Source organism: Carassius carassius, chromosome 12 (genome assembly GCF_963082965.1).
Source record: "Carassius carassius chromosome 12, fCarCar2.1, whole genome shotgun sequence".
Classification (NCBI taxonomy): Eukaryota; Metazoa; Chordata; class Actinopteri; order Cypriniformes; family Cyprinidae; genus Carassius; species Carassius carassius.
In genome coordinates this window covers 3490420-3514223 of record NC_081766.1, presented here as the reverse complement: position 1 = coordinate 3514223, position 23804 = coordinate 3490420, and the positions used below count along the sequence as shown (strand labels likewise).

Genomic DNA, 23804 nt, shown 5'->3' with positions numbered 1-23804 from the left:
TATCTATCTATCTATCTATCTATCTATCTATCTATCTATCTATCTATCTATCTATCTATCTATCTATCTATCTATCTATCTATCTATCTATCTATCTATCTATTCGGCAGTTATAATCAAGAACAGTATTTTATTATTTTTTATATTTTAATTACATTTACATGTTTACGCCGTACAAGGCCTCTAACCTGACTTGAAAGGAAACACGCTGAACGAACGATTCAGTGATAATGCGAGTCTTACCTTACGAATCAGCAAACAATAGAGAGACAGAGAGAGAGAGAGAGAGAGAGAGAGAGAGAGAGAGAGAGAGAGAGAGAGAGATTCAGCTGAGCTCATATGAAGCAGGGAACTGAGAAAGCTTCTTATCCTATTTTACAGGGGTACTAAACGTGTTTTTGGTTCGTTAGACTCGTATCAGTAAGAGCTTCAGGCTCGGCTGATATTGATTTGGTATTTTTGTGCGGGATGAGATGTGACAGAGGTATATTCCAGCATCGCTGCTGTGAGGATGGCAGGACGGAGCGGTGGCCTTTCGGATCGCAGCTCAAATGCCGCTTTGTTCGCCGTCCAGACTTGGATTGATATTTCATTCATGTGCATCTGAATTCAGTCTGTATAAAGACCACGAGCGCAGTTCTTCAGCACCGCACACAGCACCGCTCCGAGTCCACGGACTGGAGGTAAGATCCTCTATTTGTATTATCCCTATAGGTACTCATGCATCCTGACACTTTTAAAACACTTTTGTCTAATTGAATTCACGACACGTGCACTTCTGTTTCTCCTCATGCTTTCACAACAGTGTGTATTTCTACCTGCAACAAACTGAAGTAAATGCACTTGTGCGTCTATTGTTTTGATTAATCACTTTTAATATGTCTCTCATATTGAACATTATACTATGTTGTGCAGTACTGTAAAATCAGCATAATTAAGGCCATTCAGTGCAGTGAACATCCATCCACGCGGAGAAGGAGACAAGGAAAGCATTTGTTTGATGTGTAATATGATTTCTTCATATCTAACGCTTGTTTATTTGATGTCATATGTAAGAATAATTTTGTACTAATTTGGAAAAGATAAAAGAAAACAAAGAGCAACATATTCCACAAACTAAGCATTAAAATCTTTCTTATTGTGTGTTTTGATGTTCCTTCCTACCCAGCATTGTTAAGGGCTTAGTGCTAACTCACTAGCATGTGTGTGTGTGTTTAAAATTACATTTAATTATATAAATTAAAAATTGGTGTATAAACTATTTGTTTTATTTACTACTTAAGTAACTACTTGTTATATATATATATATATATATATATATATATATATATATATATATATATATATATATATATGCTCTGGATCAGTATTAGTATGAGCTACTTCTGTGTACTGCAATTTAATACTGAATTTATTTTGAGCAGGTGTTTTGAAAATATGCTGTGGATTGTAGGTAATATTGTTTAAAAGGCATATTGGATTATGAGATGCAGTTTCCTTCAGGTTCTTCAGACAGCTATTAATGGCATTGAGCTCAGAGCCGGAAATTGAGCTACAGGTGATGACGCTGGGCTCTTTTCAGGCTTGTCTGACTGGACTGACTGAAAGCTGAAAGTCCAATATTGAAGCACCCAGTGTCACACGCGCATGAGCGTGCAGTGAATAACAGAGCAGCAATCGATACAATCAGCTAGTGAGGCACTGCACACGTGTGGATCCTTGGAATGTAAGTGTGGAAATATAGTGTGTGTTGATATATTTAGCAATAAATGAAGCTTATTTTAGATCTATTAAAGCATTACTACATTATTTTCTTGGCAATTAATTAGGTCTGTGCCAGTTCTTGTTACTGTAATGACAAATAAATGTAATAAAAAATGGGGAAAAAATATAATAATAATAATAATACATTATGCAATTATTTTGTTTTTAATTTAGTGCTGATTAAAAAAACTGCAGTTTGCTTTCTCTTACACAAAAAAATAGAGCAGTAATGAGAATCTAATTCATTTAATCTTTATTAATGTTCTCATTACTGTAGAACAAATAAGCCTAATTTTTTTTATAACTTTAATGCCATCATTTTTTTTTGTAACTGTAATGCAAAAAAATAAAAATAAATAAAAAATACCGTATTATAGTAATGAGAATCATTATACAGAATGAGAATAACAAAGAACAATGTCTGGGTACATTAGGGTAATGAGAATTTCAGAGGAAATGTGCTTAATTTAATAATTAATTTAATAATTACTACCAATTTAATACTCATAAAAATAATGACACAATGTCAGATAAATAGGCTTTATTTTTGCTTCTGATTTTGGAGTATTTTATCTTATTTTTTAAATAAAATTTTAGGATCATTACAGTATTACGAGATTATTTTGACATTAAGTTGTCCATTTTTTTCTCTCCCTATTCTCATTACTGTAATACAAATAAGTCTTATTTTTATGATTGCAATGCAATGCATATATATATAAAACTTTTTAAAATCAGTGGACAGTGTTGCTCTCAAACACACACACACACACACACACACACACACACACACACACACACACACACACACACACACATATATTGATCTGTGCTTAGAGACCAGAAAAATCAATCAGAGCAAACCGCATCTGAACACGCTACTGCGATTAAATAACAAGCAGATATGTCTATTCATTTGGACCATCCAAAATTCAGAGCCTCTGGGTAAATTGGTGACGTGCCAGCAAACGCTACAGAAATGCACAGGCCTTGAATTGATTCAGAGACAGTAGGTGAGGGTTTGGCGGCTCGCTGGGACTCTGTGAGTTCACTTCTGATGAGAAATGATAAAAGACTATGGGTTGGAAGTGTGTTTGCATCTCTGATTACTGCCCACGTCTGCTATGATTACCAAAACACACAATCACAGAGAAACAAGACTCAGGTGACATAGCATAGCATAACAGTTTACATCCTTTTGTGTCTCAACACACACAGACACACACACACTCTCTTGCATTTCTCTTGCATTTTCCGCATCATGTGGTCTACATAATAGGGGCCTTTCTAACCCTAAATATGAGCACTAATATTACTGATGTTTAAGGCATATTTGACTCAAGGCACATGAAAGTTGGCCCATTCCAAGCATTTAATGAATGTATTTCTTTCTTTCTTTCTCCTTGTTCACTTTTCCCCCTCTATTAATCTCGCTCGTCCTTTGTTTCTTTGTCTCTGTCTTGTTCCTGAGTGCTGAACACTGCTCTCGCTCGTAATATTGCCTGCAGGCCTTGCCTTCAGAATCCAAGCCCTGTGCTATTGTTTCCATGACAACATGGGAGGCACGGCCGGAGGGCATCACTGTCTGTTTGCTCTCTCACTCACACTTTCTCTTTTTTTTATCTGTTTCTGAAATGCTGAATCTGATTACTTCATGTGTTCTTATTTAGACTCTGAGTTTCACTCGTTTAGAGATGTGCAAGTGCAGGGTGATGCTGATGAATGCTTGAGTCAGGTGACTCAATAGGTGTGGTGTTGGCGCAGTGGATAAGACACATGCCTTTGGTGTGAGAGACCTGGGTTCGAATCCACCGTGAGACACCAACGTGTCACTGAGCAAGACACTTAACCCCTAGTTGCTCCAGAGGCGTGTGACCTCTGATATATATATAGCAATTGTAAGTTGCTTTGGATAAAGGTGTCAGCTAAATGAAGGTGTGGTTTGTATTGATGATATAGGTCAGTCCCAAGACTTGAAACTGTTAGCTTGGCCCATTAAAGAAAGCACTCCTTGGAACACCTTACGTTTGAATATGATGTTATATGAAGGTGACAAATGCAAGCGTATGGAGTTCATTTATTATTTAAATAATGACACATTCAGATCTAGAGGAGATGTCAGATTTTATTATTGAGACTGTAAATGTGACAGAAAACGTGTGTTCATGGGGATAAAATGTAGTGTGTTTAACAAATGTCTTTCTGAAGAAGTTATACATTCTGGGTACTTTGGGAACATTACATTTGTTTGAATTACGGCATTATTTTTTAATTAGAACATTATTAAGATTTTTTTTTTTACTGTGAAATAATAATATAATAATACTTAAAAAAAATTAAAATAATAATGCTAATGTTGTAAAACATCATTACAATGTAAAAGAAAATCTATTATATGTTAAAATTAATTGCTGTGATGCAAAGCTGATTTTTCAGCATCATGACTCATCAGTCTTCAGTGTCACATGATCTTTCAGAAGTCATTCTAATATGCTTATTTGCTGCAAAAAAAACATAAAAAAACATTGTTGACATTTTTTCTCCCTGTTCTCGTCACTCTAATGCAAATAAGTTTTGTATTATTTTTATAATTGCAATGCAATGCAATGCAAAGAAAGAAAGAAAGAAAGAAAGAAAGAAATGTTTAGAATTTTTTTTAATCTGTGTTACTGCAATTTGTTTTGTATGACAAAAATACTGTATTACAGTCATGAGAATTAAAATATTGAAATTATGTATTCAAAAAATTAAAATATTGTCAATGCTGAAAACGGTTGAGCTGCTTCTTTGTTTTTAATAAAAAGTTTGAAATAACAGCATTTGTTTGAAATATAAATCAAACAATATAAATAAACAATAGTGTATATAAAATAGTATTGATGCACCATGATAATATTTATGTATTTGAAAACTATACAGAAAAATACTGGATTACAATAATGAGTAATAAAATGTCAGTGAACATATTTAATATTATACATATTTAAATATAATGATAATAATAACAATTATAAATTATTAAGATTATCAATCATAATATTTTAAAATGTATTCAAATTATTTTATTTTATTTTATTTTGTTAAATTAAAACTGAATGAAAAATTGTGATATTCCTTTAAAAAAATTGTAGTAGTATTTCTTATTATTATTCATATTTATTACTACCATTATAATAATAATTATCTTTATTGATAACAACAATATAGCAATATTCATTAAAATAATATCACAATGCAAAACACGTTTTATTGGTCTTAAAATGAAATAGGATTAATTTTTTTATTCTTAATTTTATTTATCTTTTTTTCTCCTTTTCATATTGTTGTATAATGCGATTTTATTAACATTTATTTTCTTTTGATTTTGTGGTGAAATATGATTTGACCATGTTTTTGGGATTAATTCTTATATTTACTATGAAAAGGGAGGAGAGACAACTAACAGATCTACAGTTTGCATTTAATTGTCCTTCACTGAGCTCACATTTTCCTTTTCAGACATTTAAAGTACAGCTTTCCTAGCATAAAGGACAGTCGTCTGTCTAAACGCTATCCTGAATGAAGTGCCTTTTCACGAATCACTCATTACACGCTTACATACAGCACTGTAGATATTAAACCCTCCAAGGTGCTCTCAGACAAGAGCAAACAAAGCACTGCCTGCTCACAGAATCAGACATTACTCCATTCAGCATCACTACAAACTATAAACCAGAGTGTTTTAGCTTGTCAGATCTATACAGGCCTTATAGCTCATCCAGAGCATACTGAATTATAACCAGCTCATGACGGGAGAAAATATCTCTAAAGCAACCTGACATTCTTGCTGTATATCATCTAGAAAAGCCCTACAGAAGCTGTCTGGTGAAGAATGACACTCTTTTGCTTTTCTTGTTTGAAGTTGTTTGAGAAATTTTAATTTGTTGCAAAACAGTGTGAATCGCAGAAACTCTTTTTCACTCGAAATGATTTTTTAAGCGAGCCTAAAATCAGGGAAATCATCCAGCTCATCCAACAACTGTGTTTAACAGTTCGCTGGAGGGATGGATCAATGAATAATTATATAAGTTCTAGTCGGCTTCTCAAAGCATCATGAATCAAGTGGCTTTGGAAGACTTGAAATATTGCACACAAGTCATCTGGACTACTTTTAGGAAACTTTTGTGGTGCTTTTTGTCTTTTATGAACCTTGAAAGATAACATTTCTCTTTATTTTTTGCATTCCACATAAGAAATAAAGTTTGCAATGACATGAGAGCAAGAAATGACAGAAGTATTTTTAAATGAGACTTTTTTATTTTATTTTAGGTTTAATTAATTAATTCATTCATTATTATTAAATTATTATTTTGTTGTGTAAAGTTTTTCTTAATTTTTGTTTAAGCATTTATTTATTTATTATTTATTCATTCATACATTTTATTTTCTAAATCCCCCTCTAAAGGCAAGATTTATGTTACTTGCAAAATAATAATAATAATAATAATAACAAACTTTTTTTAATTGTATTTTATGTTTTTCATTTAAGTCAATAATTTATTTATTCATTCATTCATACATTTTATTATCTTGTTTTATTTGATTTCATATTGTTTTATTTTATTTTTAAATCCTTACATTGCTTACAAATAATAAAAATAATACTTATAATAATTGCCAAATTACTTACCCATTAATTAATTAATTCATCCATACATATTATTTTCTATTATGTTTATATTACTTTATTATTTTCTTCTTCTTCTTATTTTTATCTTCTACTAAATGTAAGATTATATGTTGCATGCATTTATAAAATTAGTCAAATTAACTGTATCAATGGAGAAAAGTCCTTTTTTCCCCACATGGCATATCCTAACGGCCCAACCTCAAATTATTTATTTTTCCATGCTCCAACCACCTATGGTATATAATTCCCATTTTTCTTGATTCAATTTATTTTAGATTTTAATGCAGTCTCTGGCTCCATTTTTCTCTCATTTAAAATCCTGTTTCATGTCTGTCTGTCTGTCTATCTATCCATCTGTCTGAGATATGAAATATGTTGAAACTTCAAAATCCATCTGTCATTCCTCTATTTTCCATTCTCAACACACTCTGCTGTTCTTGGAGGGAAAGACCTCCAAACACAAGGTCTCACAGTAAAACAATGTGGAGCTTCTAAATATTAAACTCTCTAGATGTTCCCTGTGCTTTTAAAGGATCTCATCTGGCAAAATCACTTCAGAACCCAGAAGCACATGTAAGAGAGTGCCGTATCTCACATAAGATCGCCTTTTCAACACTTCACAGCTGCTTCCTTTAGCTTGCAGATGTTTGTGAGGCGACACACGTAGCAAAAGAAAGACGCTGAAAGCTAAACTCATTCAGAATGAATATCCATTGTGATTTCCATTCTGTTTCTCCAGCGACAGGAGAAAAGTGTTTGATTGCAGGACAGTGGACTTGAATAGACTGTCATTTCTCTACTGATGTTTATCGTGTCTTTCTCCTTCATGCTGTGAGCAGATAAAAAGGCTTATGTGGGTCATGTTGCATTAATCGAGCTCGCTGTCCTCTCAAATACTCTCTAAATTAAGCAACAGGCATAAAATATTCACATTTGCTCATGGTTCATCACTCAGTGACACATTTAAGCAAAGAACAGCCTAAATGTATCACATCAACATTGAAGCCAAATGAAACAATTCATTGTTATCTGTCCCCACGGAGACAATCTTTCTTTCTTCGTGCAATATTATGTCTTTTTTTTAAAAATGAGATGTCGTTTCATATTTAAAGTTGGAACATTGTTTAGGCGCTCTAGATGCATTCGTTTCAGAGCTCATATCTTAAAGCTGCATTTCCAAATCACCTCATGTTGCTTTTGATCTTTGGACCTCTAAATCTTTTTCAGTCACTGCCCTGTATCAGAGGCGTCTGTGAGTCTCTAAGCACTGATACAGATGACCTAGAACCACTCCGTATTGATCCATTCTGTGAGACTTCTCAGGGTTTGAATGAGGCTCTGGCTCTCACTCTGAATTTTATATAGAACACAGCAGCTAAAGAAAGAAAGAGTTGTAGTTGTAGTTTCGGAAAAGCACAAAGGATGCTTTTGCTGGCAGGTACAGAGAGGTAAAATTTTTTCCTGACTGGCTTTTCCTTGTTCTCCTATGGCTCAGTGGTAGAGCATTGTGTTAGCGTTGCAAAAGGTTGTGGGTTCAATTCCTAGGGAACACATGTTAGGTAATAAATGTTAACCTGAATGCACTGTAAGTTGCTTTGGATAAAAGTGTCTGTTAAATGCATTAATTTAATTTTAATTTAAATAAAACTCAGGTTTGAAACACATTTCACGTTTCCAGCAACAAGTAATTTGACTGCCACACTGAAAATGTGACACAACAACAAAATCACAGTGAATCAGAGCATATTTGATATCAGATGTCACTGTAAGCAGTTTATTATGTAATATTATGTATTTGATTGATTTATTTATTTATTTAAAATGTTTTTATACAACACATATATTATATAAACGTTTAAAATTAATAAAAATAATAATAATACAAAATTATTAGTTTAGTAAAATGATAAAAAAAATCTGACAAATACCTCTGCTTATACAGTATATCTGATGTTTTTAAATTTTTACTTCAAAGTATTCATCATATAATTATTCATCAAAAAATATTCTTCAAAGAATATTCTTCAAAGAATTTCGGAAAAAGTATCAATGTTTTCAAAAAAAATATTAATCTGCACACTTATTTTCAACATTGATAATAATAAGAAGTGTTTCTTGAGTAAATCAGCATATTAAAATGATTTCTAAAGGATCATGTGACTGAAGACTGGAGGAATGATGCTGAAAATTCAGCTTTGAATCACAGGAATAAATTACATTTCAAAATAAATTCAAAAGAAAAATACTGTTTTAAATTGTAATAATATTTCACAATTTTACAGTTTTACTGTATTTTGATCAAATAAACACAGCCTTAATTAGCTTAAGAGAAATAAACGTGTGTAAAGACTATTAAATATCCAGGTTTAAATATGTAATGTAATTTTATTATGAACAAAAACTAACAGAAAATATAATATATGAACATTAGGGGGTTATATAATATACAGAATATGTATTAATATATATACCAAGGTAGATTTTCTAACATTTCTAGTAGTACATACAGTTATACAGTCCAGCCCTGAAGTACATCTTCTCCAGTATGCTGTAAATCTGGGACCAGGGGGCCAAAATACAAGTCTTTGTTCATAACTCTAATAATCCATGTCTTAATGAAAAGCTGGGGATTTGTGCTGGATGAGGCAAGTGGAGCAGGCCGAGGGTTTGATCTGCTCTCCCTGGAGAAGCGTGTAGAGCGCGCCGGCCAGTGTTTGGTGTTGTATTTCATATTCTCTCAACACAGAAGACACAGGCTGGAGGCAGCGATCATGTGCACCTCAAGCCTAATGTTTAATTAACCGAAGCTCACCACAGATTCTTCCTAAGAGACAGTTCAGTAGGGACCAGCAGGCAGGAGCTAGTGCTATCCGTCTTTCAGACATTATTTTCTCTCCTTATATGTTGATTCTACGCTTACTTCCCTCTCTGCTCGGCAGCATTCAATTTTCCGATCCACTTGAGCATGATTCTCATGCATTACAGATACGATTAGCTCACACGTGCATGTGCTCTTTAACAACTAGCTGTCTTTTTGGTCTCTCTCTCTTTCTCTTTTGGACAATTGTTCTGCTTGTTTAACTGCAATCCGTTTCTCTCTTTCTTGTCTCTTTCCTCTCTTTGCCCTAATTCTGCTGCCTCTTTTCTATAATTCCCTCTTTCCTGTTTTCGCAGTTCTTTCTGAGATGAATCCTCCTCAGCTCTCTGCGGTGCTGGTGCTCATGTTGGCCCAGATGTGCGCGTCTTCTATTGGTTGTCCTTCTGGGTGCCGCTGCTATAGTTTGACTGTCGAATGTGGATCCATTGGGCTCAAAGAGATCCCTCAGGGCATCACACATGGGACACAGGTCAGTCACACAAATTCATGTGGATGTTTGTAGGTGGGTCATTTTCAAAATACTGTATTGGGGACAAACATGTCCCTTGACATGTCACAAAATTCATAGAAAAAAAACCATATAGAATCTATAATGTTCTGTATTAGCATATTTGGTTCCATGTAGAATCTTCAACATTTATGGAATCTTTTAATTCCACAAAAGTTTTATTTTGGGGGAAAAAAGTTCTTTAGATTATTAAAATGTTCTTCATACTAACAAAAATTTGAAACTCAAATGAAAACTTTCACTGAATGTTTCTGTAGAAGTAAGAAATGGTTCTTCTATGGCATCGTTGTGAAAACCTCTTTTGAAAACTTTAATTTTAAGAGTGAAAGGCATAATTTTAAAACCTAACCATTTATTATATTTTGCAATGCACATGCATAAAACAATAAAAAAATTATATTATTTTAAAAAGCAATTAACAATATAAATAATTATATTTTTAATAAACATTAAAATAATAAGAATACATTTTTGTGTGTTTTTTCCCCTGGTATTTATAGTTGTTATAAATGTTAAAAACAATATGGAAAAACACTCCAGTATCGTAGAATGCCAAATATACTTCCAGTGTCATAAAACATTAATAGTTTAATGTAATAGTTCCAACTTTTCTATGACATTTACAGTAAATTATTATTTTTTTTATAATTTTGAAATATTTTAATTGAAATGACTAATTAATAATGTGTTTAGTTATTATGAATGTTTCTAAAAACAATATGAAAAAAATCTTCAGTGTCAGAGAATAAGAAAAATACTTCCCATTTCATAGTAACGGCTTAATAGTCCCTTTTCTTACAGTGATTTTTTTCTAATAAATTTAATTTAAAGAAGTATTTATAAACAAACTTTTTATTAAACAATAAAATCAAAAAATAACTTTGTTTGTGGTTCTTATGGGTGTTATTAATGTTCAAAACAATACATTTGGCCTACAAAGTAAAGATTTTGTTATCGTTTAGATACATTTATTTATTTATTTATTTATTGTTTTAGCATTATTTTTTTGAGTAGCATGATCAGTCATAATGTTAAAATGTTTAAAAATAATTTTGCTTTTATGTGAGAAAACTTCAAACTTCAACAGATTGATTTATCAGGTTATCATAAAGTTGCCATTCCTTTTGTTCATATTGTGCATGATGATTAAACAGTGTTTCTTTATATACAATCAGTTCTTTACAAACTTTTGAAAAAAAAAAAGGCCTAGTGGTTATAGAGTTTAAATCCTAACCCTAGGATTGTGGGTTCGAATCTCGGGCCGGCAATAACACGACTGAGGTGCCCTTGAGCAAGGCACTGAACCCCCAACTGCTCCCTGGGCGCCGCAGCATAAATGGCTGCCCACTGCTCTGGGTGTTTGTGTACAGTGTGTGTGTGTTCACTGCTGTGTGTGTGCACTTCGGATGGGTTAAATGCAGAGCATGAATTCTGAGTATGGGTCACCATACTTGGCTGAATGTCACATCACTTTCACTTTCTCCCATATATAAGAGAGGGATATATGTACTACTTTCCAACCCGTTGCAATTTTTTATCATGGTCATCCGGTCACCCTAAATGATAAAATACGGTCTCCTTTTATTTCTATCTACACCATGACCCATAATACAGCAAACCTGAGATTAAAACACTAGATCATGATTCCAGATAGTGCTGGGAATCATTCACTACATCAGTGACTCATGGCCAGCATCACCCTGTGGACCCTGTATGCATGTCTCTATCTGCTCCAGTCACATCATTAACATTACTGCAGCTCGTGAATATTCATGAGCTGGCTCACATAAATTGCTCTATTGACCTGTGTAACCTATGCTTCACAAGAAATTTGCTTCGGCTCGACCCGTGATCACAGTCAATAGCTTGATAGAAATCAATTAGAAAATTAATCAGTGTTATATGCTGCTTTATTAATATAGTTAAATGGAAGACAGGCCTTTTTTGCTCTTGTGAAAGCCCATTAATGCCTTTCTGATGCTGCTAATTGACTTGTTTGCGTGTTAAAGGCTCGAGAAAAGTCGGCCCAGAATCGTTCAACTATAGTAACTAGCTATTTTAAAGCTGAATATTGGTAAGAAATACTGGTCAAACTGATTATCTCTACTCCTCTCTGCTTCAAATTCTTTTATGGTGGTTTATAAAGTTAGCCACATCAGTCACTCTCTCTTTTGTTAGTGTACTAATGTTTTGCCCGTGCACTCTCTGTCCAGACCATCTTTCTACAGGACAATGCTATTGGACAGATCCGTCAGCAGGATCTATCTGATCTCGGCCAGCTGCACTACCTCTACCTGCAGAATAACAGCATCTCCACGCTGGAGGCCGGGGCCTTCAGAAACCTGGGCCTGCTTCTGGAGCTCGCGCTTAACGGAAACCGCATCCACCTGATCACAACTGATGTGTTTCGCGGCCTGGACCACCTGCGCATCCTCTACCTCGCAGGAAACCAGATCACCAGATTGGAGGACTACACCTTCCGGGGACTGCAGGTAGAAGGACTGTCTGCACCATTCTGACTTTCAAAATATACATTTCCACATTTTTTTACATTCCCAAATAGGTTATAGAAGCATTGATGGCAGCTTAAGATCAGACTTCCCAAAGCGATTAAGAAGCTGATCAATCGGAGCACCTCTAGGCCTAGTTATTAGGAATACTTTTAACTTTAAGTTTAGCTTAGCTTACCTGTCGAAATAAAACTCCCTAAGTTCGTTGCATCAACTGAAACCAAACATTTCATCCAAATCTGCCACCTTACACAAACTTCCACCAATATTTACCCTTGTTTCACCATTATGTCTGTTTCTGCATATTTTGGCAAGTCTTCATATTTTAGCTTGCAATACCATGGTAATGCTTGTCTTTTAATAATATCATTTATTAAAATAAATTAGTCAAAACAATGAAAACAATAACCTTTTTTCCTTAAATTGCCCCAGACTCTCACTATTGGTTGCCCGGGGTTTGCAAATACATAGGTTGACATTTTATTCGGACTGAATGCAATATATCACAAGATTTTAAGAACTTAATTTAATGGACCTTTTCAGTTATTAACATCGTAAATCATAATATATATATACATATACAGTACAGACCAAAAGTTTGGACACACCTTCTCATTCAAAGAGTTTTCTTTATTTTCATGACTATGAAAATTGTAGATTCACACTGAAGGCATCAAAACTATGAATTAACACATGTGGAATTATATTCATAACAAAAAAGTGTGAAACAACTGAAAATATGTCATATTGTAAGTTCTTCAAAGTAGCCACCTTTTGCTTTGATTACTGCTTTGCTCACTCTTGGCATTCTCTTGATGAGCTTCAAGAGGTAGTCACCTGAAATGGTCTTCCAACAGTCTTGAAGGAGTTCCCCGAGAGATGCTTAGCACTTGTTGGCCCTTTTGCCTTCTGTCTGCGGTCCAGCTCACCCCTAAACCATCTGGATTGGGTTCAGGTCCGGTGACTGTGGAGGCCAGGTCATCTGGCGCAGCACCCCATCACTCTCTTTCTTGGTCAAATAGCCCTTGATGCCTTCATTGTGACTCTACAATTTTCATAGTCATGAAAATAAAGAAAACTCTTTGAATGAGAAGGTGTGTCCAAACTTTTGGTCTGTACTATATATAAATATAAATATATATATGTTTTTTTATTAACATTTACAACACTGCATGAGTGTTTCTAACACAACAGATGAGGGATTACATTTTTCTGACCAGTGCAATCCAAAGTCATCAAGGATTTTTTATTTTGCCAGTGGGGCAAATGTGAATGCAAAAATTATATTTGTTGCAGTTTCCAAGTACCCCTAAAGAAGGACCATGTAGATGCTAACATTATGAGAACATTTTTCAAAAGACTAAAACCATAATATTGCTGTTTCAATTATTTTTAGAATGTTCTATATACTTGCAAAACCTTTACATAATGTTTCGCCAAAAAGTGCACATTTCATGAGAGTAAAAGAGAAATGGAAATGAAAGAAAAGCAATACAAAAACTTATAAAAGTGCTAAATTAATAGTTTTTTTTTCAGCAATATGCTAATTTGATGGAGACACAGAACTGAAAATAGATGAGTCTGCATTATGCTAGATTGCTTTACAAAGTGTGTTTTTATGATAGCCACATTCACACTTGTTGATTGCAGCGGTTGCAGGAGCTGCATCTGCAGGAGAATTCAGTGGAGGTGTTGGGAGATCAAGCTCTGGTGGGTCTGTCCTCTATGGCTCTTCTGGACCTGAGCAGGAACAACCTGAGGACCCTGAGCCCTGCTTCACTCAAACCCCTCGTCAGCCTGCAAGTGCTGAGGGTCACAGGTAAGAAAAAGGTTCACAATGCCAAAAAAAAAAAAAAAAAATTTTTTTACTTTTATTCAGCAAGGACACATTAAGCTGATAGAAAATATTAGAATGATTTCTGATCATGTGACACTGAAGACTGGAATAATAATGCTAAAAATGAATAAATAAATTACATTTTGAAATACATTCAAATAAAAAATGCTTATTTAAAATTGTAATAAAATTTCAGATTATTGCTGTTTTGTTTTTTTATAAATAATTCAACCAACTATAAGAGACTTCTTTCAGAAACATTTTTGCCAAACTTTAAATGCTAGTGTAGGTGTAATATCTATAAAATCTAATTTGTTTCTCCTATGTACAGCAACTAGAGACTTTTAACTTAAAGAGATTTTTCTCTCAATTTGTTCCAAACCTGTATGACTTTCTTTCTTCTGCAGAACAAAAAGATATTCTGTCAGTAAAGTCTAATATTGTACATGATTGTTTTGAGTAAATGATGACTGCATTTCCATATTTGCATGAACTGTCCCTTTAAGTTATGAAAACTGCTTAGATTTTCAAAGGTGAGATTGTCTAATGAATATTAATTAAGTAATGTTTCCATTGGTAGCTCTACCCAGTTAAGTAAATTAATTAATATTCATGATCCTATCCTTCACTCTAATTCAGTCCTGTGGTGTTGAATGAGTTGCGTGTCCTGCAAACGTACCATAGTGATATTTAGATGCCAGACCATCTAAACATTTGTTAAAATATTTTTACTCAACAATATTTTGGATAAATATTTAATAATGCTTATATTGAATTTGCTCTTTCAGATAACCCCTGGCGCTGCGATTGCGCTCTACACTGGCTGCGCGGCTGGATAAATGAAGAGGGTCAGAGGCTATTAAGCTCAGCAGAGCGCCGGATGCTGTGCACCGAACCTCCGCGTCTCTCCCATCTCAGTCTGGTCGAGGTTCCTGCAAACAGCCTTGTTTGCATCCCACCTGTAGTGCAACTGGAGCCTAGCCACCTGACAGTTCGTTTGGGGGAGAGTTTACGCGTGTCCTGCCAGGCATCCGGATACCCGCAGCCACAAGTCACCTGGAGGAAAGCGTCCCACGGAAAAGCCCAGCTGTCTCCAAGAGGTCTGGTGCAAGAGGTCGGGATGGATGGAGACACCAAGACCGGTGGGAGGTTGGTAACGGCCAGGCCTGGTGGAAAAGGAGGGCCGGCGAGTCGTGGCCCGGTCCGAGGAGGAACCGACGATGGGGGCGACCAGGAAAGCTTCGATCCTGATACAGGTAGTGGAATGCTGTTTCTCAGTAACATCACGGTGGCTCATGCTGGACGCTACGAATGCGAGGCCTGGAATCCCGGTGGAGTGGCTTGGGTGACTTTTCACCTGTCAGTAAACGTGTCTTTGTCGTCGTCCCGCTCGGAAATCTGGCCTCGGCTGCATTCCTCATCTTACTATCATCCTTCCTCGGTGGACGTGAGTCAGGAGCCGCTTTATGAACATGAAAGCATGGACTTCAATGCCCTGGGAACCGCGACCCAGACTGCCATCGCTGTGGGAATTTCTCTTTTGGCGTTGACGGCATTGTTGCTTCTCTGCATGATTTACAGTCGCCACCGCCAACGGCAGAAAGAGGAGGATGGATATGGTGCCAGCAAAGAGGAAAGCATCCTCTATGTCAATGACTACTCAGACGGTCCCACCACGTTCGCTCAACTTGAAGAGTACCGGGACGAACGTGGCCATGAGATGTATGTGTTAAACCGCGCCAGACCTGTGCTGCCTTCTCCACAGTCCTGCAACCAGCAGGGGTCGATGCTAAAAGCCAGTGAGTGCATGCTGTCCCCAGGACGGGCACCTGGGATCGGACCCAGCAGGCCTCCTGCAGAAGGAGGCGAAGGACCTCCGCTTGATCCCGAAGGGTTGTTCATGAACCAAAGCTTGCTGTTTGACACGCAGATCGCTTATGAGATCCACTGCTAAACTGGATCCCTGAATAGACTTAGAGGTTCTTGCCATTGGATGTTATCCTGCTGGATTTCCTTTTGTTCTCAGAGCACAAATGTATTTTTGGTGAAAAGCATTGAAGGAATAACAGACTTAAAAAGCTGCAGTGTGTAGTTTTGGTGCCACCAAATGGATTGGCAAAAATGTTGTCCGATTGGTACCCAAAGTCATGCCAGTGGTTGAGTCAGTATTGCTACAAAAGAAAAACTATTTTTGATTCCCCAAAAGAGCCTGTCAGTGAACAGTTTTATGAAATAAATATGTTTTTTCTTGGTGTGAAGAAGATTCTGATAATATAAAGAACCTTTATTCACCATTTTGTACGATGGAAAGATTTACTCTTTAAAAAAGGTACATTTGTTGCATATGGTTCCATTAAGACCCTTTAACAATCATTCCACATAAAGTTTCTTTATAGTGGAAAAAGTTTCTTTAGATTATTCAAATTTTCTTCACACAAAGAAAAAATAAACAAATTTAAGAACTGTTAACTGAAAGTTCTTTGGGGAACCAAAAGTGTTTCTTCAATTGCATTCCTACAAAAACACCTTTGGGAACCTTTATTTTTTAAGTGTGTATATTGTGAAGCCCAAATGAGGAGAGAAATATAAAAAATTAAATTAAATCAGTGTTTATTCTTTTTGGGAAATTATTACGAATGATTACATATAATCATCTCTGGGATTGCACACAGCAGATTTTAGGGAATAGTTTGGGAATAGCATTGTTTGCATGATTGTTTTGTTTTATAGAATCACAAATTGTACAAAAATATGATTTTTTTTTAAGCAGCACAGCTGTTTTCAACATTGATAATAGTAAGAATTATTTCTTGAACACCAAATCAGCATATTAGAATGATAAAGGATCATGTGACACTAAAGAATGGAGTAATTATACTGAAAATAGCTTTGCAATGTTTTGCATCACAGAAATAAATTACATATAAAAAATATATTCAAATAGAAAACAGTTATTTTAAATAATAATGTTTCAAAATAGTATGTTTTTACTGGATTGTTTATAAAATGACTGCAGCCATGGTGACATTCTTTAAAAAAACATGAAAACATTTTTTTTAACAACCCAGTATTCATCACTCACTATGACAGATTATGATAATTTATGTTGCAGCCTTGAACAACATCAAGGTGAATAAATGACGGGATTTTCATTTTTGCATGAACTATTCCTTCATTACAACAGTGCTGGTTTTTGCTGAAAGCAAATTCTTATGAAACAAGAGCTGTTACCTTCTTTTAAAAGAAGAGGCTACACGAAACTACCAAAAATAGATATTTTTTGTCTTGTACAGTGAAATGAAGTGATCCAGTCTGAGGTCAATCTGAGAGTTTGACCTCTTGGACAGGGACAGCAGCAAACAGCATTTGTCGGGATGTCCTTGTGTCCAGTGTTATGTGTCAGACAGTGTGAATAGCTTAATGTCCTTCTTGCAAATGCTGTCTACATATTTCAAGTATCCTTTCTTTCTGGTGCATTTCTGTGTGTATTTCTGTGTGGTCAGCAGGCAGCAGAAGAAAATGAAACCTGCTGTATAAACAAGAACCAAAAGCAGATAGAAGGTTTGTTAACTACAGACTTGATACAAATGAAGTAGTCGCATCTATTTCCAGTCTGAGGCTTGTTTGCTCTCCTACTCTTGACCTCTGTTGGAATAACACTGTGAACAAACAAACAGGACTCCTCATTCACAGCTAGCTTTTGTAAGTTAATAGATATGCCAGTTTCTTTCATATAACAATATTGTTTTTGAGAGTGTGAGTAATTTTTCCTCTTGGCTTTTTTCCTCTGAAGTGATCACATCAGGGTAAACTGTATAAAAGCATTCATTTCAGCTTGTGGGAACATCTCAAGATGTTACGCTTCAGCTCAACAATACAACAGTTTATGTATTTCTGTCAAATGTCTATCAAATTACAACCTATTTTATCCAAATAAATGATGCCTTTATTTGAGATTTGTTAGTGTTTTTCAAAGGAAAAGAGTGGAAGTGTGATTGTCAACATGATTCAAAAGCTGCTTTAGATTCACTATAAACATGCAGCGTTATTTTAGTATCACTGATATATTATTAGTTTTAACAACTGAGTTAATAATATTAATAATAATTTTTAGTTAATAATAATATTTTAGTTTTAATTTTAGTTCAAGTTTTAATCATTTTTGTTGATTTTGTCAATAAGTTTTTGATTATTTGTTTTTACTTAATATTCGTTTTTAGTTATTACTCTGTATAGTTCCCTTTCGAGGGAACATCAAACTGCATCCCCTTGCGGTCACTATGGGGGAAGCCTATGACGACAGCCTATGACGCCATTACCGGTGTGACCACAGTATTAAATGGTGCCGGGAGAACTGTTTTGTTTGAACCGTGCATTCTAGTAAGACGTTTAAGAAGTGAGAAATAAGAAGAAGATCCTTGTCCTCGTTATTTGACACCTGAAGAAACACATAATCTTTGCGTCTTTTGTTTGGACGAAGAACACACACACAATGTCCTTGAGGGGTCTGCATGCATTGTGAGTGTTTTCCACTGATAAATCTCCGCTCTTGTTTGTCTCTTTTTTTAAGGAAAGAGGGACAGCCATCAGCTCCCTGCGGTTCAGGACCCATAACTCCCATGACTTGGTAAAGCTGGCATTTAGTGCTCGCCATAGTGCTTGGCATGCACTCCCCTCAGCATGACGGCGTGAGTATACTTTTCCTAATAGCGACCCCTAGAGGACGCAGTTCGATGTTTCCTCGAAAGGGAATGTCTCAGGTTAGGTACATAACCATGGTTCCCTGAGAAGGGAACGACACACTGTGTCCGCTAGATGTCTTGCCATGCTTCGGACACAAGCTTCATGCAAAGAAGCGGGTGATGTGTTCTTCCGGTGCCGTTTTATACTGTGGTCATACCGGTAATGACGTTGTAGGCTGTCACCAGCCAATTGTATTGTCGTGTTTAGATACATGCTTCAGACACCAATCACACTGAAGATGTCCCCCATAGCGACCGCTAGAGAGCACAGGGTCTCGTTCACTTCTCAGGGAACCATGGTTAAATACGTAACCTGAGACATTTCATTCATTGTTATTTCAGTTTTAATTTGAGTTATTTTAGTACATTTAGTAAATTAATTTTGGTTAACTAATAACCCTAAAATGTCATATAATTAAATATCTGTCTATATTTACTGTATATATAGAGATAGATAAATGCCATACAATTACACTGAATGAGAGCCATATAGAATTTTTTTTTTTTATGTAATAACATTTATAATACTTTCACTGGAAAAGCCATTAAAATATTTTCTAAACTACAAATGAAAGTACTTAGACAGTTTTACAACTAAATCTTACGCAATCAACAATAATAATGCTGAGGTATTAAGTAGGTCAAAAAACAAAGCAGTTATTTATGCAAAAACAAATACTAATTAGTAATTAGATTTAAAATGAGCATATTTTTTCAGGTTTCTCTGAAGTGGTCTAACTATTCATTGACCTAAAAGCTGACCTGAACTCATTGTGTCATTCTCTCATGTGGCAAAAGATGTTTCAGTTTTGCTTCTCACATTGACCTAGAATAAAAGTAGAACAGCAGAAGAACTTTTACCACTTAAAAAAAAAATAGGTGACACTTTTACAGATGTGGCAAAAATCTTAATAGCAAAATAATAATCTGGTGAACCATGACCCTCATGCAACACTTTAAACACTAAAATGTGTTCTGGAGGTTCCTCTTTTTCTGTCTCGTGGCATCCTTTGCGGCTTTAAAAGAAACTGCATGATGTAAAACAGACGAAGATGCCATTACTTCAGATTGTAATATTCATAATTTCAATGGCCAGAGATCATGTGTTATTGGTGAAGGTTCAGAGGGCTGTAGATCACTTCAAATTGTTCAGGAGAGTGGCTCTGAAAATGATTTCATAAAACACAAGACAGAATGAGATGAATTTCATGAGATCACCGCCCGAGTATAAATAGATTGCATCATAGTCTTGCATTAACAAATATACTGTTTTTTTTGTGCATTAGTAGTATCAGCAATGTAATGCTTACTTACAATTGAAACCTGGTTTGTTTCATGTTTTTTTGCTTTCTTGAAGACCACAGTGTCATACGTGACAGCCATTTGACCTTCTGCCTGTGAAAGCGAGAAAACAACTTCAATAAAATATTATTTAGATGGAATGAGTGTTAAGTAACAGTGCACAGGCCCGTTAACACCAAGAACGATAGCTATATTAACGTTCACACTCCAATTCACAATAACGATCTGTTTATTGTAAGTGTGCTCCTGAGGTTAAGGATTGCCAGGTTTGTGGGGGAAAATCACCCCAATTTATAATCAAAACTAGCCTAATCATATTTTCTTTTTTCCTATGTTTTCCCTTCTGTTGGGGTCCCTTTCATCGAATTCATATTTGAGATGGCTTTAACAAGCACACTAAAAAACAACCAGTGCCAACAGCTTAAAATTAGCCCAATTCCACACTAAAACCACAGACTTGGCAAAACTTGGCAGTCGATGTGTTTTTATCCTTTTGGTCAAAGCTTGGTTATCTTTGTAGTTGTGGTGTGAACGTCTTTCATCCTGGTGAGAACTGGTCTTTAGTCAGACATGGAGATTTTAAGGCCTAAACACATACCACTGAACAGATTTCTGGTCCTCGTTTGGTCAAAGCCCTGTCTTAAAACAGAAAGAAATGTATTATAAAACCACAAGAAACCTAAAAAAGTTCCCCTTTTCGAAATAATATACAAATGAGGGTGGAAAAAGAAGTGATATTCATGGGGAGTTTTCACCAATGTAATGTGAAATTGGTGTGATAAATCTTGTGAAATTGTATTTTGAGGCTTTTAGCAGTGCATTTAATTAAATATATACGTGTTAGAACTGACTGTGTTTTTGTACAAGCCTCCAGATAACTAAAACCAGCATCAGTAATAGAAGTAGCGGCACAGCAGTATAGAGGAGGAGAAAAATCCAGTCCATCTGGTTAGACGGGCCGTTAGGGGAGCACTTGCTGTCCTCCGAATCTTTGCTTGCTGTTTGGTTTCTGCATATAGAGCTGTTTTTAAAAATGAAATAGATGAATGGGTTTAAAATGTGAATATTAACGTAATTAGCAAAAGTTGCTTTTTAATCAGGTAAATATTTTTTTTTACATTTAACTAAATATGAGATTATGTTTACTGATACCCCTGGTAATCTGACTTGATAAATTCAGGATTTACTTACGGAAATAGACCAGCATCATCACTTTCAGCTGAGATCAGAAGACAAATATAAATAAATAAAATGTTTAAATTAATATTCTAAATATAAAGAACACATTTCAAATATAGTGTAATGCAAGTCTAATGTAAATGAAAAGAAACAAATCTTTCAAAGTTTTACTGGATTTACACATACTTTTATATTGATTGTCGCTCTGAACAAGGAGGTGAACAGGAACCTGCAGATCTCCAACAGAGCAGTAGTACCAGCCAGAATCAGTGAGTCTCAGTCCAGTCATCAGCACAGTGAAGGATCTTCTCCCATCATCACTGATCTGGACTGATGAATTCTGGGATGTGTTAGTCCTCCCCACTGTGTAACAGCTCTTATCTTTATATCTGCACCACTGTTTGAGTAGATTCTTATATCCAGAACTGTAGAAACACTGAACACTGATATCACCACCTTCATGTCCAGATACACTGCTGTTCACCACAAACACATCAGGAGCTGAACACAGACAGCAAAAATATTCTATATTAAACAAAACAATGTGGTAGAAATTTGACAAATAATGTTAATGCACCACAAACAATGTATTTACCTTTTTTAACAGTTACATACAAATATTTTTTGTCATCTGGTTCTGCGTGATTTCCGATCTCTACAGCACACCAATAATATCCAGAGTCTGAGGATTTCAGATTGTTGAGTTTCACAGTAAAAATACTGTCAGCTGGATAATCCGTTATTGTCCATTTCCCTATAGCATTTGTACTTGCTGTAATTTTGCAAGAATTCCAAAAATAACCTTCACACCAGTATTTTGTGTTTGGTTTATACTGATTGTCATACAGACAGGGGATTGTAATGGTTCCTCCTTCTCTTACAGTTACATGATCCAATGTCTTCATGCTCAAAGTTCCTGCAACACACACACACACACACACACTCATCACCACACTCATCACCATATTTGGTTCCAAATAAAAAATAACATTTTGTAAATATATATAAAAAAAGTTATGATATACTGTAATTTGTTGTATATTAACATAAAAAGATTCTGATCTTCAGTAAGACAGACTGAAACACTAACAAATAAATACATAAATAAATAAAGGTTTATGTATCAAGTATTCTCTGAATTATTTTTTGACATTTTTCCCATATGTCAAAAAACAGTGTTGCAATTTTGTGGTTACTGAAAAATTAGTAAAAGCTGTTGAAAGGTCCTTGTGCTATGTGAAACTGAATTTTCTCTGTATTGACGTCTTACACAGCTGGATATAAACTGAACCACACTCTAAACAGTTCAATTTATGGACCCTGTTGTGTTCTTAGAATGTAAAACTAACAAAATATACAAAGTTACAACAGCGGAAAAACAGGATAGTTTATAAAAACAACTGTAAAACCCTTTTTAGAGGGTAGAATGTATTTTCTGTGTCTTACCTGCGGTGTAAAGTAAAACACCAAAGAGAATCAGAGGACGAGCCATGTGACGGTCCGAATGAGTACAAGACAGAACCTCAAATGAACATTTCACTTCCTGCCCGATAAAAAATAAGCAGTTCCTGTTACAGTATTTACTGAAGTAAAAAAACTGAAGTTGGCATAGATCTCACAGACAAATTCTGTGCACACAGTCTGCTAGATCATATCCTTATTGCAGTAATGGTCTGACACAAGAGTATTTGTGTAAATGTGCACAAGAATATACAACATGTTCAAAACAATGACATGACCCGTCATTCATAATAAAAGGGACATTAAATATATATAGGTGCATGTCAATAAATTAGAATGTTGTGGAAAAGTTCATTTCAGTAATTCAACTCAAGTTGTGAAACTCTTGTATTAAATTAATTCAATGCACACAGACTGAAGTAGTTTAAGTCTTTAGTTCTTTTAATTGTGATGATTTTGACTCACATGTAATAAAAACACAATCAATCTCAACAAATGAGAATACTCCATTAGACCGATAATAAAAAAAACAATTAATAAATTGTTGGTCTTCTGGAAAGTACAGTATGTTCATTTACTGTACATGTACTCAATACTTGGTAGGGTCTCCTTTTGCTTTAATTATGTTGCCTCAGTTCAGCGTGGCATTGGAGGTGATCAGTTTGTAGCACTTCTGAGGTGGTCTGGAAGCCCAGGTTTCTTTGACAGTGGCCTTCAGCTCATCTGCATTTTTTGGTCTCTTATTTCTCATTTTCCTCTTGACAATAGCTCATAGATTAATTCTGGGGTTCAGGTCTGGTGAGTTTGCTGGCCAGTAAACACAGCAACACCAAGGTCATTTAACCAACCTTTGGAGCTTTTGGCAGTGTGGGCATTTGCTAAATCCTGCTGGAAAATGAAATCAGCATCGTCAAAAAGCTGGACAGCAGAAGGAAGCATGAAGTGCTAAAAAAT

General features: G+C 35.3%; 2 protein-coding genes across 2 annotated transcripts; one reads left to right on the top strand and one right to left on the bottom strand.

The window, feature by feature from the left end:
* The first annotated feature begins 333 nt into the window (after positions 1-333).
* On the top strand, positions 334-16851 carry LOC132154130 (leucine-rich repeat-containing protein 24-like). The gene is made up of 5 exons (XM_059562749.1): positions 334-683; positions 9608-9780; positions 12033-12311; positions 13980-14148; positions 14955-16851. The coding sequence occupies exons 2-5, from the start codon at positions 9619-9621 to the stop codon at positions 16118-16120; spliced, it is 1776 nt and encodes a 591-aa protein (XP_059418732.1). The 5' UTR covers positions 334-683; positions 9608-9618; the 3' UTR covers positions 16121-16851.
* Positions 16852-19387: 2536 nt separating this feature from the next.
* Positions 19388-22941, bottom strand: LOC132154488 (CMRF35-like molecule 1). Its single transcript, XM_059563055.1, has 8 exons — positions 22836-22941; positions 21985-22305; positions 21570-21890; positions 21402-21429; positions 21062-21231; positions 20809-20849; positions 20223-20303; positions 19388-20071 (listed from the first exon to the last, which is right to left on the bottom strand). The coding sequence occupies exons 1-8, from the start codon at positions 22879-22881 to the stop codon at positions 20015-20017; spliced, it is 1065 nt and encodes a 354-aa protein (XP_059419038.1). The 5' UTR covers positions 22882-22941; the 3' UTR covers positions 19388-20014.
* Positions 22942-23804: the final 863 nt, after the last annotated feature.

Bases quoted from the DNA above. Each gene is read 5' to 3' on its own strand.
- LOC132154130 (XM_059562749.1), top strand. From the start codon at position 9,619: ATGAATCCTCCTCAGCTCTCTGCGGTGCTGGTGCTCATGTTGGCCCAG. The intron at 12,312-13,979 runs GTAGAAGGACTG...TGTTGATTGCAG, and splicing joins ACACCTTCCGGGGACTGCAG to CGGTTGCAGGAGCTGCATCT. The intron at 14,149-14,954 runs GTAAGAAAAAGG...TTGCTCTTTCAG, and splicing joins GCAAGTGCTGAGGGTCACAG to ATAACCCCTGGCGCTGCGAT.
- LOC132154488 (XM_059563055.1), bottom strand. From the start codon at position 22,881: ATGGCTCGTCCTCTGATTCTCTTTGGTGTTTTACTTTACACCGCAG. The intron at 21,430-21,569 runs GTAAATCCAGTA...TTCTGATCTCAG, and splicing joins CAATCAATATAAAAGTATGT to CTGAAAGTGATGATGCTGGT. The intron at 20,304-20,808 runs GTATGTGTTTAG...TCGCTTTCACAG, and splicing joins GACCAGAAATCTGTTCAGTG to GCAGAAGGTCAAATGGCTGT.